Here is a 19957-nt window from a genome sequence, read left to right as displayed (position 1 = left end):
CAGGAGGTAATCATAAAAGGACAAATGTTGTTATTCTAATGAAACAAAGATTGCAAAAGCAGATGAATAGGGTACAAGTCTTCAGAAAAGCAGTTTTCAGCAAATAGTAAGTAAAGTCATTTTCTGAAAGAATGTGAAGAAGAAAGGAGTACAGGTGGGGTTACTTAAAGATTGTTTCGTAAACCAAACTATTCCACTGCAAAAGACAGATAGTGGAAGTAGCAGAGACCGCTATGGCTGCATTGAGAGCTCTTCAATAACTTTAAACAGTGAAGAATGAAATAGTACAAAAACTGAAAGCCAGGATGAACATAAGAGACCTAGAACATACCAATATGTGGCATAAAGGGTCATAAGGACAGGAAGACAAAGTGAATAGTAAGGACATTGTTGAGAAACAAAAAATGCTGAGAATGTTTAAATACCTAGAAGATGGAATACTAAACCACTCAAGCACAAAAGCTATTCAGCCTGTTCAGTTTCTTCTTGTAACAGCTTAAGTGGCCTAGTAAATAACAAGGTGCAATAAACTTTGCAATTAGCATAATTTTTTAATGTTGGTCTGCTCTGGCACCCTAAAGCACAAGTCTAATGAGACTTAGCATCTGAAGGGTATAAAGCAGTTGGAAAAACTCACCTTCAAACAAGCAGTTTTCAGTAGCTCCCTGTCATGCTGGGAGAACATTGCACAACTCCCAAAGAGATCTTTCCAGATTCCAATTTTCATTCACTGAAATTTGTCCTCATGAAACAGAAAATACTGTTGGTGAGAAGATAAGAATTTCAAATTGTTTTAACAAATCAGTAAGGTAACTTGCTTCATCTCACTGGGTTTAGACGAAATGAATGAACAAAACAACATGCAATTGTGAGAAAATAAAATACAAAGTAAAAAATATTTAGCTAGATGGTGGGGACAAATAAGTTCAGTTAGAGTGGTTTATACAGCGATGCTCTTCAAAAGAGCTATCTCATTCTAAGATGCAATAATGAAAATGATAACCCATACTACAAATTCAGATTTGGTGAGTTTGCATAGGAAACTGTTTAGTTTAGGAACCGCCATGCGTAGGAAAAATCTAGAAATATTTCTGATTTTGAAAAAAGAGCAAGAGTTTTTAAAAAGAGGGTGAGGTTTTGAGAAAAAAAAAAAGAACAAAAGGCAGTGAGTTTGTTTGGCTCATAAAAGAAGATAGAGGAGACATGGTAAAAATCTCTGGAAGAAGGACTATAACCAATGTTCTTCATGTCCAAGGGAGAAGAAAAAGAAGACATACTATTGACAGCAAAGATTAAGGTTGGAGAAGCTTTTCAGCAGGGTGGTAAAACTCCAGAAGGTACTATCTGAAGAAACAAAGAAAATATCCTTATTAAGAACATTAACAGGCAGTTGAATTCTTTCTCAGGGGGGTTCAGGTACAGAAATTTATACTGTATGGTCACCTTGATTCTCTCTAGCATTAAATTTCTGTATTTTTATGTATTAAAAACATGGGGAAAAGCAGGAAGGGAGAGTCATTACAATGAAAAAATTACACAATTATTCTTTTCCAATACTAGGAGGAGAAAGCAACAAAATACATAACCTTCATCAATGTCTAATTTAATTTTAGAATTCTAGATTAGGAGCATCTGCTCCCTGAGGTAGTTGTCTCCAGCCAGTATAATTTAATAATTACGATGCAAGACAAGGACCACATGTGAGCAACTCTACATTGAATAGGAAAATAGATCAGCAGCAACTTCAGTTGCAACTTAATTTCCCATGGCTCTGAGCAACATCAGATAGTTTTGTGAGCCATGTGTATAATATGTTGAGGACATTTAAACAAGTATCTTCTCTCTCCTCCCAAATATGGGTTTATCATTGTGTAATGCTTAATTTTAAGTTACTGATATGAAAAATGATATCTGGATTGTTTTAATCATATGAAACTTAATTTCAATGCTTCCACAATATTTTCCATTCTGACACTTTATCCACTAAATGAAAAATTCCCCAGGTTAGCTATAATAGCCTAAATTAATAGTTTTTAGATGTGTTTATTTTTTAACATATTTGTGATATACTTGTCTATCAACACACTTATGGTTATACACTATTAAACTGCTAGTAAGAAAAAGGAGCTACAACAACGTGTGTGAGAGGTTTTTTTAAGAAATGCAAAACCAACAGGACTCAAACTGAAACAAAATAAGTTACCCTGTAGATTACAGTACAAGGAAACGTAGCTATTCCACTATCTACAGGAGGGCTATCCTGTTGTTCCCTTAATGTAATGAAAACATTATGAATTAAAAAAAAATGAAACACCGATGAGAAAAGGACAGAGTTCAAAGAAAGTGCATATTTCCCTTGTTCACATGAAGATCTATTGTGCATTCATAGATGGAGCCATGAAAAACAGACTTCACTTACTATTTGATTTGGTTTGATACTAAAGCAAGAAGGACTTTCCTACTTTTAGCAGTAAACACTTCAGTATCTTGGAAATGATATATGGAAATTATAAATTTCCATATATTTCAGAAGAAGAAGGGGAAAATCCATGTCATAGGGGTTATCAATTATACAGTAAATGGAAAAAAATGCTAAAAACACAGTTCCCATATAAAGAATGAATAAGAATATATTTAGGTAAAATATTCCTGGGGAGTTTAATTTTGCACTACATATCTTTTATGCATTTTAAGATTTACTGAAATAGGTATCCCTAATTTATTTTAGTGTGATCATTTTGCTATAAATCCTCAAGGGGACACTGTTATTCTATGACAGGTATTTTAGTAAACTCCCAACTGTAGATAAGTTTATGGAAGTAACTTGCTTCTGGCCCATTAATCTGTCTCAGTTTCCCTGTAAGAAGAAAAATATATTTCACTGCACGTATTTTGTTCTAAACCCAACCCTAGACTCCCACAGTCATAGCCTGTGTCTTTCACCCTAGGGCCACTACTCAATGGCTTTCACATAAATTGTTTGACTGGTTTTACAGAAGAATGAAACTAGAACATGTCCTTATAAACTTGAATCACCAGGCACAGAAATTATTCTGCCCGCATGTGCCATAAAGAATACTTTTTTTCTGGATTCAGTCAGAACTCATAAACCCAAAACTACTTAGTCCTATCAAGACGTAGGCACTTCCCCACATGCACAAAACCAGAGCTTTAGGTAACAGAGTTAGAAAGGCATTCAGCAGAAAAAATTATTTAGTTTCTGGTTTATCTACCTCCATAAACACATATTTACATGAATAAAAAAATACTTTAACAATTACTTCAAAATAGCATCTGTTAGGTATTTTCTCAATCTTGAATTGCACTACTTTCTAATTAAACTTTTCTGTAATTAGTTTTCAGGGGAGAGATCATTTTTGGTAAACCAGTTCATGTGTCATCCAACATCTCTATTGCAGTGTTTAACTTGGCCAAGTCCAGATTTATCTTTTGGAACTGAATCCAGCCTTTTACATGGTAAAATGCTTTCTCTGCTTTATGGCTGCCAAAAGGCTTGTAAGACTTGCCTTCTGGATGGGCATTTCAGCTGTGTTCTGTCCACACAGCGATGTATTAGTGATGGGCCTACCCTCCTTGCTACAAGAGCCCACTATCCAGAGTAGTTACTGTACTCAGCTCATTTCTCACACTTGCCCTGCTAGGGTGGACCTAGAAGATCCCAACACTCCCAGAAAAAAAAAAAAAACAGATGATGCTGTATCAGAAAAGACTTTCAGATCTTTTTCCCCAGTTATTTGCTGAGCCAATCTAAATGCAGATTACATGCCACAGAGTACTGAATGCGAGGACCTCAGTCTTCCAGTGAACAGCAACCAATGTGATACATCCAGGAGCTCTTGAACCTACTGACTTTTGTGCTGTATCTTACTGACAGACATAGCAAGAATAGACTAGTCTCCTTTCCCATGGAGTTAAACAGGTTACAATTTCTACTTCAAACTGGCAAATAGTGAGGTATGAAGATTAGTTAGTAATCAATTACATCCTTTCCTTCAAAGATCTTGCGCACCTGCAAATCATACCATGAAACTACTAGCTGTAGAAAATTGTGCCGTCTCACTGCTCTGCATTTATAGATCTGGTTCTGCTCCTGAAAACCAAGCAGCATTGCAAAGACTTTATGTGTGACCCTCTACTAGTTGTCACCTCCTGATATCTGTTGCTACACAGTACAGCTGCAATTGCTATCTAGTTTCCATACAGTGGAGGGAAACACAATAAAGAAGACCGCAGAGATGTCCACCTTCCCTCTCTTGCTAAGCTTCACATGGCATCCCTTCTACCATGACCTTCCAAAGTGAATGAGCTTCCTTCAAATATCCTCCATTATTCCTGTCTCACAATTTCTATACAGTCTGCAGGAAACAGACAGCCACTTTGATGCAAACATCATGTAAAGTTCTAGCACAGATCAAATTTTGCTTACATCTGCCTATAGTCTGTTTCTTTTTTCATATTTGAAGTGATAAGGTTAGTAAGGATGGCATCCACTCATGGATTCTGGATGTGAAAGAATAATTTTGGATACCAATGTTAAAACTGAGTTTCTTGCATTTCACCTTGATAATGATTTTTAGAGTCCCACTGTTTACTTACTTATGTCCAATAAACAACAGCAAATAAAAGTATCTAAGTTACTTATAGGATAATATAGCCAAGAGGCTATAACAGAATCCAAGCAAAGAACACGTGAATCAAATTTCAGTAAAGATGTTACAACTACTTCTCAGATGCGTTGCTTCCGGAGTGAGAACTAAAGCATGAAAATACTTCTCTGTAGTAAACAGTCATGGATATTGATCCTAAGACTTTCCATGCTGAGTGGAACTCCCTGATGCTGTCAAGAAGAAATGTGAGGCAAGGCATTGCATAAGTTTCACCCTTCTAGAGGTGGACAATGTGAATTAGGTCTGCAGGTACCAAACATTCAGCTGTCCCACTCCATAAGCAAATGTTTTAGCTACTAAGATATATAAATGAAACTGGCAGTTGTAATTATCTTGCTGTGATTTTTAAGCTGTCGCATCTACTGCTTCCTGTAGAACACTGACTAGCCTTCATCTTCAGTTACTTGTACTGTATCAATCCCATCTGGGATTTGGGAGCTGCTTGTCTAAGCATAACACTATCATGTGGTTTTAGACACCTACTTCCTTAGGTAAATTTCTGAGCATACCAGAAGGTAGAACCAGAGCCAGTTATGGAATATTCAGATTCAACAAAGAAGTACCCAGGAGGCTGAAGCAAACACAGCATGAGAGTCACTAAACATGATTTTTAATTTCAGCTTTGAACTTTGCTGTTTGAAGTTTCTCCAAACCACTTAGAGCTTGCTCACGTATTAAAAAGACTAACATATTTTTCAAAAATATTACTGATCTGTAATTATTGACTACAATCGGAAACACTGATAGGGATGCACATGTGAGTAGACCTTTGTGCAGAGAGACCAGTATCTTAGGATAATGTGATCCATACATACTAAATTACATACTAAATTACATGGTTTGGCTTCTAAACTATGATTTTGGCTAGCTACATTCGTCCTCCGACAATGTTAACGTGCTGTAAAAAAAACCCAAACAACAAACCAAACAGAACTCACTGGCAGTTACATCATTTAACAATCAGTTTACAAAATGGAGATTGTATTCAAACAGAGAGCAGTATCACTTTCAGTTTATACATACAAGGAATTATGAAATTTAGACTTACTTCCTCGCTTCATTTCTATTTATTTTTTTTATTATTATTATTTAATTTACCACTGCTAGCCAATTTAAACTTAGCATCTAGAATCTTAATTTAACAAGGAGAATCTGAAAACTTTTAATAGCATTTATCTAGCAAGTGACCAGGAATCTTGCAAATTCCCAGCAAGAAACCTGTGGGAAACTGAGATAAACCAAGATCTTTGGGGAAGCTAAAACAAATCAAAATACTCTGTAAATAATTGTTTGAGTGGGGTTTTCTACGCTTTTAATATATTCTGTGCAATACAGGTACAGAGCTAATCTTGTACCCTTGAGCAGTTCAAGTGGATGCAAGCTTCAGTGTCCTTGCATTCTTATTGCCTATAATCCCACTCTCTCAAGGGAAAGCAGCATTTTTCAGAGCTATGCCACACAGCTCTAGAAGTAATTTTCCCATAATTGTATATATTGAAGCAGAAGAAACAACAAGGAAGTTGGCAGAGTCTCACTGTAAAATATTTCCCTCTGGGTAACAGACACTCAGGATTCTTGTCTCTGTTGAACTGCTAAATTAATAGCATCTAAAGGAGCAACACAGAGCCATAACATTGAAGAACTCCGTGTGTAGCCATTTTTCCATTGTAAGAGTAGGGGACATGCACTGCAGTAAGCAGGACCATTACACACCTCTCCTTTCCTCTTCCCAGGCAATCTGGCTAGCAGGACTGTGATAAGAATATTCCCCAGGCACCTTCCAGTGTCAGAGCTGGGCTATCGATTGGAAATTATAGTTCAGTGTTTACATTTAAGATGAAGGAGAAATCTATAATAATTGACCTCATTAACATGTAAGATTTTAGGATAAGTTTAGAATAATAAACATAAAGATGGATGAAACAGGACAAAGCTCACCAGGGTTCAGAAAAGAAAAAAAAAAAAAGAGCATCTAATTTTTCATTCATCTCTTCACAGCCAGTGGTAACATCAGGCTAACTCTTTTACTAGAGCCTTTCACCTACCTAGGTGTCTGAATGAGTTGCCATTCAGTATAGTTCCCCTCTTCCAGCATACTGTTGGTTTTCAAGAAACACAAAACACATACTAAAACTTATCTTTTCATGTAGACTTTGTTGTTAGTTAACCTCTCTGTGGGTGTGCCAAATCATTTTTTTACCAGACCCTCCTCCAGATGCAGCCATAAGCTCACAGGTTAACTCTAAACCTTTTCTTCAACAGTGGAAGATAATGCAGGGCTGGGTGTACGTCTGCTCACATACTGCTTTATGAAAAAAAGATCATTGTTCACAAATCTATTTCCTTAAAAATGAAAGCTTTGTCAGAGAAGGGAACGGCAGTACATGTGAACTAGTCAGATTTTCACACATTGGATACACTGTATGCTGGGCAATTCTCAGTTCATCTAAAAAAGATGGAATTATTCTGAAAAACATACAGAACTAGTTAATGTATAATGCTAAGTTATTTGTAGAGAGGATGTCAGGCTGGAGGTAAGTTCTTAGTAAATGTGGCTCAGTACTGGTTTCATTAATTTTCCATTCACGATCCTGATACCAAAAGCAGTGATGTGGTTATGGAACTTCTGAAGATGAGAATATTATAGTTTATGAAATGAGTCATCCTGGTTATTACCAGAATAATTGTTCTGAACTAAAATGCTAAGTACATGGTTTTGGGATCAACAAATATTTCTGCTCTAACTTTGGAACATGCTGGTTGAAAACAAAGGAAAAGAAAGATCTGAGTACCTTAGCAAAGCCACAGAAATAATTTTGCCATGAAACTGCCAAATACAACCTCCACAAAAGTGTTAAGTGGCAGCTGGTAGCATGGCTGAATAAGGTCTTGCATGTAATTTCAGTAAACTACAATCAAGAAATAAAAAATCAAACTCAGAGAGATCTAGACAAGAACTATGAGAATGAGGAAGGAAATTAATGATTTATTTTATGACAAAAAGCTTTCATTTATTAAGCTGTCATAAAGAAGGGCCAGAGATGTCATTATTGCATTCTAGAACCACATCAAACAATAAACATGGTAGAAGACAGAGACTATTTTCAGCTACAGATGACACTAAAGGAAGAACAAGTGTGCCTAAAATTACCCAGTGAATACACGTAGGTGGAAAATTACGTTTTTAATAATCATAAAAATTCTATTTGGATCATCCTTCAGTAGTTCAACTGGATTTTAAATGAGGTTTATTAGCTTATGAGTGAGATTACATGCTACTGCCTGAAAAAGCAAGGAAATAAACCTGTTAATGCAGCAGCTCTTTCCAGTCTTATTCTATTACTGGAAAAATAATTTGTCTCAGGCAACATGTTGATGAGCAGAGTTTTGTAAATTAAGACTCTTCAATGGATCTATTAATATCAACATTGACAGCTAGCTCTGAGATTCTGTGGGCAGGAAGTGTCAGCCTTGTAAAACCAGAGAATTACTATTTTTGCACTTCAACAAATTCTGCAGCCCATATGGCTGGAAACTGCAGCCTCTTCTCTGCATTTCAGACACTCACAAAACTCTACTATGAATACAAAGCAGCAAGTTTTGACGAATGGTTTAAGAATTGTGAAGAGCACAAACAGAGTCAAGGAACACAGCACATACAGCAGCTTTGAGCCTTTCCCCACTTGCACGTTAAACTGTGTAAATATGGAGGCCATGAATGATTTGGCAGTAGCATGTGCACAGTGCACAGAGAAGCACCAACGCCTTATTGAAAGCAATTTTTGGCAAGAGGTGGGCGATCCTGAAGCACAATTATTTTTATGGCCAGGCTTGATGGTTGTTTCCAATGCAGTTATTGCTGACTTGAAGGTGTGTTTACAGACAGCTTTCCTCAAACCCAGTAGTACGGTTGTATACATACTTGTGCACTGACACTCTGTGTCTGGAAAAAACCACACCAGATAAACAGAGAGTCATCATCCCAAGTGCTTCTGTTTACGGAGACAAGCCCGCTCACGTACTTGGAAACACACAACTTGGCTGTGGTAACTGGGCTTGCGTTTCTTGACGCTCCTCATTAGGACGGATTTGGCCCTCACAACAACCAGGTGCCATGGCAGAACACTGATGTCCCTGTATTTTGTATTTCCTTGGCTTCCACCTTCTTCTCTCCTCATCCTTTATACTTCAGTGCTTTCTGTTCTGGCTATCCCGTTAGGGGATCCCTAACCTGCCACAGCCCCGGTACTCGCACATCAGGCAGCGACCGCAGCCGTGCCGGGGTGCCCCCGAAGATCCCCTGGCAGCGCAGGCACGCTCCGGCTGGTTGCCCCAACCCCACGCACCCGCTGCTCCTCCAGCTGTGGCAGGGCTGCTCTCCTCCAAATCGGCCTCTGGCATAAACCGGCTCCAAGCACCCGCTCTACGACATCCCTGAGGAGGAACTTCCTTCCCTTGCCTTCCTCTGGGTCTCGCGAAGCCCCATGCAACGGAGGAGGGGAGCGCTAGCCCCGACAAACCCCGTCACCTTGTGCCCGGCCAGGCCAGGCCGCAAAGAGCACAGCCACGCAGCCGCTGGAGGGCAGAGTGCGGATGGGGGCGGTGGCGATCGAGGGGCGGGCACTGCCGGGGACGCGGCCCCGGCGTGCGAGCATGCCGGGCCGGGAGGAGGGTTTGCTCGGCTGGGCCGGGGGAGGTTCACACTGAAGTTAGAGCTGGAGACAGAGGAAGAGGGAACGCTGCCGGAAGCGGCGGAGGCGCTGGGAGCCCGCGGACAGCATGTAGCTGGGTGACAGCGACTGGAGCGCTACGCATCCGCGATCAGTCTGCCTCGGGTGCTGAGGGGCTGGTGCCTCTCAGAGTCAGGAGCCTCTTCTGGGAGGCGGAGTGGGGAGCGGCAGCTGCGCCTCGTCTCTGCTCTTCCCCGCTCTCCCCTCTGTCTCCGGCGCCGTCCATCGGCGCGGCCCTCCCTCAGCCGCTCGCCCCTTCACCGCCGGCCGGGGGGCTGCGGCCGCTGCCATGGGGCTGCCCACGTTAGAATTCAGCGACTCCTACTTGGACAGCCCGGATTTCAGGGAGCGCCTGAAGTGTCACGAGATCGAGCTCGAGAGGACGAACAAGTTCATCAAGGAGCTGATTAAGGACGGCAGTCTCCTCATCGGAGCCCTGCGAAGTGAGTCGGGCGGGGGCGCTGGGTGCGGCGGGCAGGAGAAGGGGCTTCTTTTGTTTGAATGGGCGCCGGGAGCGGGCGGGCTCCCCTGCCGGCCGCAGCTGCGCAGCGCCTCGCACGCTTTCCCAGCCGCTTTGCCTCGCGTCGCCTCGCGTGGCCTGCGGCGGGACTGGGTGGGTTTCCCGGGGGAGCGGGGGCGGCACGGGGCCCTACCCTGGCCGGCGGGACCGGCCGCGCCCGCCCCGACGGCGACAGCGGGGAGCGGGCAAGAGCCCAGCTTCGGCGTTGAGGGCTGGAAGTGGCGGTGGGAACTCGTTCTGGGACGTTGGCTGCTAAGTGGGTATCTTCAGATAATGAAAGTGACTATAAACGGGCAGAGCAAGACACTGAAGTGAATTTATATGAACAGTTTATATCTCACGCACACCTCACATCCTCCCCTCCCCCGTCTTCATGTAGTAAAGTAACTTCTGTGTATTTTGAAAGGTTCTGAAGGATAAGTGTGAACAGCTCGTGCCCTTAAAGCTCTGTGAGTTGAGCACTGACAGCTTCCCGGGGTGTGAAAACGGCCCTCATGCTTTGAAGAGCATAAAGCAAAAACTAGAAATTGCCATGAGCATTACTAGTCGCGGCTTGCCCTCCTGTTCTGTAACTCCGTGTCTACTGCTTGTCTTTAAGGACTTAATTTCGGACCTCTCTTGTTGGTCAGTCAGAGCTTTCCTTCAGATAGAGCAGAGAAGTAACTTACAGCTCTTGTGCTGCAACATGAGATATTCAAGGAAAAGAATCACTCTAATCCTGAACAGTATCAGCCACATTGACAGGGTGTGCTGCTTTTTGTAGGGTGAAGGGTAGCAAGCATTGCTCTATGTGGACAGAGAACAGGTGTTGCTTCAAGCTCATTAGCTCATAAGTAACCGAACTGATGCTAACTGGGAGTCTAAACCCAAAGTTTGTCCCTTTACTTGGGACAAGAGGTCGATACGTGAAGGTTTTGTTTGTCCAGCAGTAGAATATAACGTTAATTGTGCTTGTTTATGCATCAACTGTAGATGATTTATTTACAGCATTGTATTTATGCTGTATGACTTTTTTGATAATAAGTGCATGTTTTTCTGGATTAATCTCAGATTTAGTGAGTAGATGGATACAAATCTAGCATCTTACATGAATTTGTGTTAAATTCAATAAATTCCTGTATTCGTGCCCACAGAATATGTGACGATAGAATACATAGAAAATGTGTGTGTATGGCTAAAACCTCAGTGGTGCATTTTCTTTCCAAAGCAAAGCAGTTTGTTCTTTAGTTATACTTTCTCTTTGCTAAAAAGTATTCTCCATAGAACAGGAAGTTTGAGCTTGTTTTAAGTAGTAAAAGTGTAAGTTATAAAACTGTACTATTGCAAACTGGTGCTATAAGATGTTGCATGCAAATAGTAATGACAGGTTTAGGATACTACTTGGATGCTTTGTTGGCCTGGACTAGCACTGGAAATTGACTGGGTTTTGTTCCTGATCAAATAATAAACAAATACAGCTTTCTTCATAAGTTGTCAAAGACTGCTGTAGAAGGAGTGTTGTTCTTGAGAAGTCATTTAGAAATTGATTCTGGAGTAATCCCATTATTTTCGTGAAGAATACTTGTGAGTTCTTGCTAGATTTAGACCCTGTATCTACATGTTTACCAATTCTCATACTCTTCAAGGAGCAGCACTGTTTCTGTCTTAAGTAATGACTACTTAACTTGCAAGTTTTCCTGATTTTTCAAACTTTTTGTCAAATGTTTGACACAATGCTTATTGAATTAAAATGCTGTGTGCTATAGTGTATTTTAGCTTTAGGAAAATAAGGTCTGATTTGTAGTAAGAAATATTTCTCCTTTTGTTCATTTCAAATCCCTTAGTTTCTTGACCATACCTTTCACAAAAATACTTCCTTAGTTCCTGTATTAGGACAACTAGGAAAATGTCTGTTTTTTTTCTAAACGAAAATAGAAATCCTGGATGTATGCTGTCCAGGCTGGTGTAGATGCTACAAGGACAGTGTACTTCTTATGGCAAGTAGTACTATTGTGTATTTCTTAAAGTAGAGAACTTCTGACTTGTTAAAGCACACTAGCTACTCCTACTCAGCTTTAAAATCAGTGGAGTGTAAAATATGTGTGCAAGGCTTTTTTGTTTTTCTTTAATTCTTTTAAATTGTCAATTAAAAATCTAATCAAGCAGTGGAGTAAGTAGTTGATTACAGTGATGAACTCTTATGTTTTGATCTTTGAATATTTAATAACCTATGAGCTCTGAAGAGCAGCAGGCATTATTTACCATGTTTTATCTCTTTAGGTGATAGGATTTTTCATTTACATATCACTTTGGAGGATCAGTTCTGTTGTGAGTGAAAAATCCGGGCTTTGCTGCAGAGCTTCAGTGGAAATGAATTTTGGAACATGTCCTTCCTGACCATGTTTAGAGAAGAGACAGTGAAGCTGACTTAACACAGTTAGAAAATACTATAATCTTTAAAAGTTACATACATTTAGTATCTCATATATAATATGGGACTACAGTGCATGTTTTTTTCAGATGGAATTAAACTTCTGTATTACAGAAGTTACAAAATACTTATTTGTGCATAATCCAGTATGTAAGAAGTTACTATAAAAATGCAGTAACATCAGAACCTGATGAGATTGCACATAAATTGAGGGTAGAACAAATACAATTAATTTAGTATACAAACATTTTGCTTTTTAATTGGAGTGATCCCAAGAGAAGTTCGTATACTATTTTAACGTGGTTCATTCTGAAGAATGCTGCTTTCCAAACTGTTTCCAGAGCTGTAATACTGTGTTCCATGAACCGGTAGTTGACATTTTGCTTCTCCTAAATATGTAAGACTCTGGGAGTACCTCAGAAAAGGTCAGGTTATATGGTCTAGTGTAGTCAAGTGTTAGCGTTACATTTGTATGGCTATTGTGCCAACTTCAGCCTTGTCCTGCAATTAGTATTTGCACTGAGAGACTATATTTTTGTTTTGAAATTAACTGAGGTACTAAATACCCTACTAACTCTTGAAAGGCTTAAGCTTATGCATATAATGGGTGTTCCTGTTACATTAAAAAGTTATCTTTCGACAGAGGTTTAACTCTCTGTGTAGCCACAATTAAATAGCAGCACATAGTTTTCTCTGGTGCACCTGGGGGGGAGGATTCCTTTGTTGTTAACTTACAAATTAGAAAAAAAAACCAAACAGACTTTTTAGAAAAAAATGATCTCCTGTTGCAACTGGCCATCTTGATTATTAGGTAACTGTTGCTTCGATAACTTTTTTTGGGCACCTAATTTAATAGCTCTTTCAGATGCATGTTTAAAATGCATATGCTTAAGTGCTTCATATAGTGAGATCCATCTGTAGCTGGATGTTGAAACTGGATTTTTTTCTTCTCATTGATTCCAGCTTCTTTTCAATAAAAACATCAAGTCTGTTGTACTTTTTGCCAGTAGTGTACTTTGTAATTTCTTTGTAGTTGCCTTGTTAAAACTCAACCTATTCTAGGGCATTGTCATATACATTATATGGGAAATTTCATTATAGAATTACTTACATGTTTTTGATTTCCATACTAGGCCTACTGTTTTGCTAGAGTCAATGAATATTGTATTAAACAATCCCAGAAAGTAACATGCATCTTCTACAGGTGATCTCGTGGCTTATTGCTGTGCAAATCCCTTCAGTCTTCCCCTCTGATTTTTGAGGCCTTCTTGCTCCATCTAAGTCCTATTTTAGCACCAAGTTTGTGTATTCAGAGATGGGAACTATGTAAATTTTGGTTTAAATGGTTCAAAATTCAGTGGATTTGCAGCTGTTTTAAGTAATGCTGTACCTTTTAAGGTGTTTTAATATGATGCAAACAGTAATGCAAAGCTGTAGTGTAATATAAGATTTAACAAATATATTTAGGAATTTTTATTTAGTAGAAGTCATTAGTAGTTTTATTTTACTACTTAAATGCATGGAGAAACAGAGAAACAGGCACAAGATGGAAATGCCGTCTTTTGTGAGGGGAGGGTCTGAGGGGGTGTTTTTTAACAGGGTTTTATAGAAATTCCATACAGAAAAGATTATGTTGAAACTGTTTTGGCATATAGTTTTCAAGGATAACTTTCTTGTCTCAAAAACCTACTTATAATGGGACGGTGATGAACCTGCCTATGTGCATGGAAATCCTGGGGGGGGGGGGAGGTGTAGCTGGCTGGAGAAAAAAAAAAGCCTGCAGAAGAACCTATGATCTTGTTATCTCTCTTGGGAATCTTTTTTCTATGTACCCCGCCCTCTTATATTTTTCCAAAGCAATGCATTTTCCCAGATATCTTGGCTTCACATTATTTTCATGAGCTTATATCTTTACAATGTCTTTTCCAGATTCTGACTGGAGCAGGACTGAGTTCTTTGAATAATAACCACCAAAGTTTGATAGCAGTCATTCTCTGCTATTAATACAGATTCTAAGTAAAACAATTGATTCTTTATGTTCCTCATGTGATACTATGATGTCAAACATGGAATGATAAAAGTATAGCTTACTAGTGGGAATTTCAGAAATAACTCATATTGCCTTTGAAAATTTATTACTTTTGAGTCTTTTTAGTCATAAAATACAAAAATGCGTAACTTACCTTTCATGTTAGGGTTGGGTGAGAGGCAGGGCGCTACAACATGTTACATTTCTTAGTCTCGAAAATCTGTGATTCTATTACCAAATGGAAAAAAAGTTTTCCACTAAAAGGAAGTTGAACCCTAGTAATTTGCCTTAATGTTTTGAAGTCATTTGCTTCCTCACTGTTCTTTCTGATAGGTGTTTGTGCTGTCCTGCTCAGCTTCTGCTGATGTCTGAATTATCTATGGATTATGGATGGAACTTTTAAAAGCAATTCAACAGGGTTCAGCCTTTCATGCAGATACCAACAATAAGCTGGTTCTTGTCCAGAGAAGGAGCTTAATTGCTTCCTCTAGTATTTAAAGCAGCTGCAGACTGTATCATATTATCTTTAGCAAAACATGTATGGAGAAAACAAATAGTAGTATGTAGTGGGCTGTTACAGAGTGGACTGTTTTCTGTCCATCATGTGATGCGCAATTTTGAACCAAGAATCCCTGCAAGTGAATTCCCATGCTGTCAGTAACAACAGCATATTACTGTTTTGTTAACAAAGTCCTTGGATGACTCAGCATGGGTGTTCTTGTGCCTTAGTATTTAAGCAGGTATTCTTTAAAGAAGTTTTGTAATTGGATTGTATCAGGTTACCAGTGGGGTGGGTTTGAGTTTCAAATGCCATATGAAATGATGTCTCTGCTTTAAAAATGTTGTACCATTTTTAAAATCAGGATTTTCAAACTCTCAAAGTGATTTCTGGAAAGGTCAAATTTGATCTGTTCCTTAATGGGCCAGTTGGCTTGTTGTCCACTATGTGCTTCATTTATTATGAATAAGATAAATGAATTCTATTAATAAAAGACCAGCTGCTTCATTAATATTGTCTTTACTAAATGGAAAATATGATGCTGTAGTCACTGAAGTTGTACTGTTCTCTTGGGTTTTTGTGAGCAGAAGTGCTACAGCAATTTGCAGTTTCCTGTAATAGTAAATAATTTTGTCCTCTGTGAAAAATCCAGAGGACAATACAGTCCTTACTACTGAATGGTATGTAAAGCAGTTCTGTGTCTTTGCCTTCCTATTTTTCCTATAGTCTCACAATGGTAATTAGAAATAAGTTTGGAATATAGGAGAATTGTGTATCATGAATTTCCTGTGTTAAATTCTATCTCCTGCTAACGTTACATTATGTAATCCCTACTTGTCAAACTCTATTTAAAAAAGTCTTTATCCTTTTCAGCTTTTATCCTGTTTCAGCTAGAAGGCCGTTCTAGAACCTTGTTACTCTGAGGGTTGAGTAACTCATTAAAAAAAAAATCAATCTGGAAATTAAAACTTGTTTATGCTCATTTTCCTTTCGCTCAACATTTCTGTACTGTTGTTTACTTGGATTTGCTTGGGGAGTAATCATGCCTCTTGCTAGACTGAACAGGCTGTTCTCATACTCTCAAGTGCTTCTCTGGTTTCTTTCTAGCTCTTTTCTAAGCAGTTTTGAATTTGCTTTTAAGTGTTCAGGAGATTAGAAGTAAAAGTGAAGGAAACAGAAGTAGTATAACAACATTTAAGAGTTTGATCTTTCCATATCAGATTGTGTGAGAACATCAGTCATTAAAGGAAATCAGTGTTTATTATCGTCTTCTGACTATGTGTTGCTATGGATTCCACAAGTTTATGATTAGAGGTGAAAATGTCCTGGGATGTTATAAGCAGTAGCAGTGAAGTAAATATTAACATGGAGGAAGGTCGAGCTACTTTACATCAGTTTAATATGAGATTGAAGTACTGTTGGGCAGTAACCTAACCTCTCATTGGCACCCTGTAGAGTGTAAATTACTTTTCTTAGAAAGATATTTCACAGCACATTATGAACTCTGGGCTATGTTACAGTCTAGTTTTTTCAAATCAGCTGGAAGTTAAAATTTAAATCAATTCCGTGTCCTGAATTGTGCAAACTTGTATTTCACGGAACAGCAAAAGCTTAAACAAAATGTTGATGCACTGGAGCTGGTGTTTTGCTTGGCATAATTCAGGCATGGGAAAATAGTATGGAACTTCTATATGTCTTCATAAATCTCACCTTCTTTTAGCTTAATATTCAAAGCAGGATACAAGGTACTGCAATGCCTAGGTCATATAGTTGGCTTTGGTATTGATATTGTTTGATTTTTTGCAGGTTGCTTAAAGAAGAGAGGTTTGCATATCAGATGCCCATTGTAGTGTCTGTTTGCAGACGTACTCTTGTTCACTGAAAGATAGTATGTTAATGAAAGCAGGTATCAGAAACAGGATTATTTTTCTTTTGTAAAGAGCCTTTAAGTCAAATTAACATAATGAAAAATAAACCAGTAATAAGAAGACTCTATTTCTTTTGCCAAGAAAGTTCCTTGAGGTTCCTTCCAACCTGGTATACTGTGATTCTGTGATTTGATCCTGCATAATTACAAGGACTGATAAGTCTCTTATTTTAATTATTCTTTGCCTTTTGTCCTTTAAGAAAACATTGTTTTCTTCCTTTGGTTTCCTGTAGGGGAGGATGTCTCAAACGTATTTACCCCTTGCTTTTTTCTTTTCACTCTTCCTCTCCTTTTCATAGGTGAGAGTCCGGTGTTCTATGTCAGTAATTAAACTGCCACTGTAGCTTGATATCATGTGCTTTACTGGTGTCTAGTTGATTAGATCTGTTGTGGTTTTATGTTTAGGTGTTTGTTTTATTTTTGGTGCTTGTTTTGTTTGGGGTTTTTTATTTATTTTTTTGTCAATTTTTTGCGATGTGTAAGAGATATCCACTTACCTGATAAAATTTACCTTTGATAAATCTGTGTTGCCTTTTACCCTATTTTCTATCAGTTTCTAAGATTGTATTTGTTCTTTCCTCCAGTGTTCTAAATAATTGCTTGATTTTGAGGTCAACCTAATGGAGCATTTGTTTCAGATCAGTGTCTTTGTTTCTTAACACAGCAAATATATGCCTATATTTATGAGAGCAGACTGCTTGGTTTGACCAGTTTGAAAATCCTGGATACCAAGTCTTGTGTTTTTATGTGTTTCAGTTTTAGTGTTAAATTGTATCTGTCCTAACCCCTGTTTGGGTTTATGGAGCTCTTTTTTTCTTATTATTTGGGTAGCAGAGAGAGAATTTTACATTTTTAATGTACTCATTCATATGAATTTCTCCTGCTGTTCTCACACTGGTAGCATTGTTGAAAACTGAGGTTCAATATTAAATTTAGTTGGGATCACACTTTAATCTTACGCTGTGTCTGAGTCATCTTTACCGTGCGTTGGCCTTCTTAGCATAGTGTTGCCTTTTGGTTTTTATAGTTTAAAAAGCTATTTCTCCTTACTCTTTAAATTCTACTTTGGTTTGGCTTTGACTGCACAAAATGGTGGCTGCAAGAGTGCCACAGCACCACATTAGTAGCTGACTTAGCTCTTGTGCTATTGGAGTTCCACTAGTTTCTGGTACCAAACCTGGTTACTTTAACTGCTTAAAATCCACCAATATGCAGGTATAGTTGAATACTGATTCCATTCTCCACATCTTCTCTCCGCCCTCCTCATCTCTAGTCCATGATCCCCTGCTTGCATCTCTGTATCATTTCAGTCAGCCCCTACGTTGTTGTGTTTTGTGCATTTTGTGCAACACACGCTGTACCTTGGCATTGTACCTCTGTGTACAGTCACATCTATATGTCACATCTGTTCAGGTTCCCTTAATTATTTTTCTGAACTGTGGAACTCTTGTTACAGGTTTCTTTCTTTCTGTTGTTCTTCTGTTTGATTTTTAAACTGAAATGATTACTTCAGTTAATTTGATTATATGATTACTTCAGTTAATTTGTCAGACAGGATTTTGTCAAGTTACCTGTTTATGAAACTTACTTACCATGGTCTAGGCCAGTCCCTCACTAAAACAAGCCCATGTAGAAAGCAAGGCTTACGGGGTGTCAGGCGAACTGGAATGTGAATTTGCCTTTTCACCCTTTTATTTGAGAACTGTGGACATCGGTATTGTCTACTGGATGTCACACTAATTGTGCAGTGATCTTGAATTCTTGTATCTCCTGTTCTAGCACCTTTGTCCTTTCTGTAAAGAGTGATTGAGCTGTCCAGTAGTTCTCCCAGAATTTCTGACCAAAGGAGGTTACTGGAAAGCATCTATCTGACACAGCATTTTGCTGTAGTTTTAAGCCAGCTCTATTGCTAAACAAAGAAAAAACCTTCAGAGCCTGCCCCTTCCTTTTTTCCACCTCTTTCTATCCTGTAAGTGGTATTATCATTGCTGTTTGCTCAGCTGTATACTCTACTGGATCAGGAAGCTGAACTAACTGCAAATATTTGCTGAATCATTTTCCATGTGTCCCAGTTTCCTGATTTGGTTTGTTATACAGTTGTGAAAGTGCTCCTCTGGAACAGAGCACAGAGGAACCTGGGAGTGGAAGTGACTGTAGAGGCTGGTGAACAGGAGAATGAATAGGGACAGGACATTGATGGCAGTTGCAGCTTAACACACTAAACTGTGGCTGAAGTTAATGTACAAGTTTCCAGGGAGTCAAGTTGCATTTTTCTTCTGTTACAGTCTTATTGTTTGGGAACCAGCGAGGTGACTTCTGAGGGGTTCTCTTGTGTTGGGTTGACCTTGGCTGGCTGTCAGGTGCCCACCCAGCCACTCTCACACCAACACTCCTTAGCACCACACGGGAGAAAGTAAGATGAAAAGCTTGTGAGTTGAGGATAAGGATAGGGACGTTGCTTCCCAATTACCATTGTGGGCAACAGACCAGATTGGAGAAATTTATGTAATTTACTGCCAATTAATAACACGGTAGAATAATGAGAAGTGAAAACACAACTAAAACCACCTTTCCCCACCACTTCTTCCCTCTTAACTCTTCTACCTCCTCCTCTTCAGCAGTGCAGGGGGATGGGAAATGGGGGTTGCAGTCCGTCCATAACACTTTGTCTCTGCTGCTCCTTCCTCTTCATTCTCTTCCAGTGCTCCAGCATGGGGCCCTTCCCACTTGGTACAGTCCTTCACTAGATGATTCAGCCTGGGTCATTTCCATAGGGTACGGTCCTTAAGGAGCATAATGCTTCAGTGCGGGTTCCCCATATGCCACAGCCCCTGCCAGTAAACCTGTTCCTGTGCAAATTTTTCTCCTGAGGCTGCAGATCCTGCCTGTAGCCTGCTCCTGCATAGGCTTTCTACAGGCTGCAGCTCCCTTGAGGGCGTTGTGGGGTCCTCCATGAGCTGCAGTGTGGATGTCTGCTCCATCATAGTGCTTCACAGTCTCCAGGCAGACAACTGTTTCCCCATGGTCTTCTCTACAGGCTTATAGGGGCATCTCTGCTCCGGTGCACCTACTCCCCTCCTCCTTGGGTCTTGGTGTCTGCACTGCTCTACTGTTTTCTCACTCCTCTCTCCCAGCTGCTGCACAGTGGTTTTTA

The 19957-nt window shown here is 39.3% G+C and overlaps 1 protein-coding gene across 2 annotated transcripts in view; it reads left to right on the top strand.

The window, feature by feature from the left end:
- Positions 1-9347: 9347 nt before the first annotated feature.
- ARHGAP42 (Rho GTPase activating protein 42) overlaps positions 9348-19957 on the top strand; it is a 154828-nt gene continuing 144218 nt past the window's right edge. Inside the window, exon 1 of one of the 2 annotated variants that reach the window (XM_061457834.1) lies at positions 9348-9861. In XM_061457834.1, coding sequence (XP_061313818.1) covers positions 9708-9861 — 154 coding nt within the window. In that variant the 5' untranslated portion in view covers positions 9348-9707. The remainder of the gene's footprint in view (positions 9862-19957) is intronic. The other variant, XM_061457833.1, reaches the window with a different exon arrangement.

The sequence above is a fragment of the Pezoporus flaviventris genome, unplaced genomic scaffold (assembly GCF_033815535.1).
Source record: "Pezoporus flaviventris isolate CSIRO_AGI_PZ_B2104156 unplaced genomic scaffold, CSIRO_AGI_Pfla_v1 ptg000025l, whole genome shotgun sequence".
Taxonomy (NCBI): Eukaryota; Metazoa; Chordata; class Aves; order Psittaciformes; family Psittacidae; genus Pezoporus; species Pezoporus flaviventris.
The sequence above is the reverse complement of the archived record's forward strand: the minus strand, read 5'-3'. Positions and strand labels throughout refer to the sequence as shown.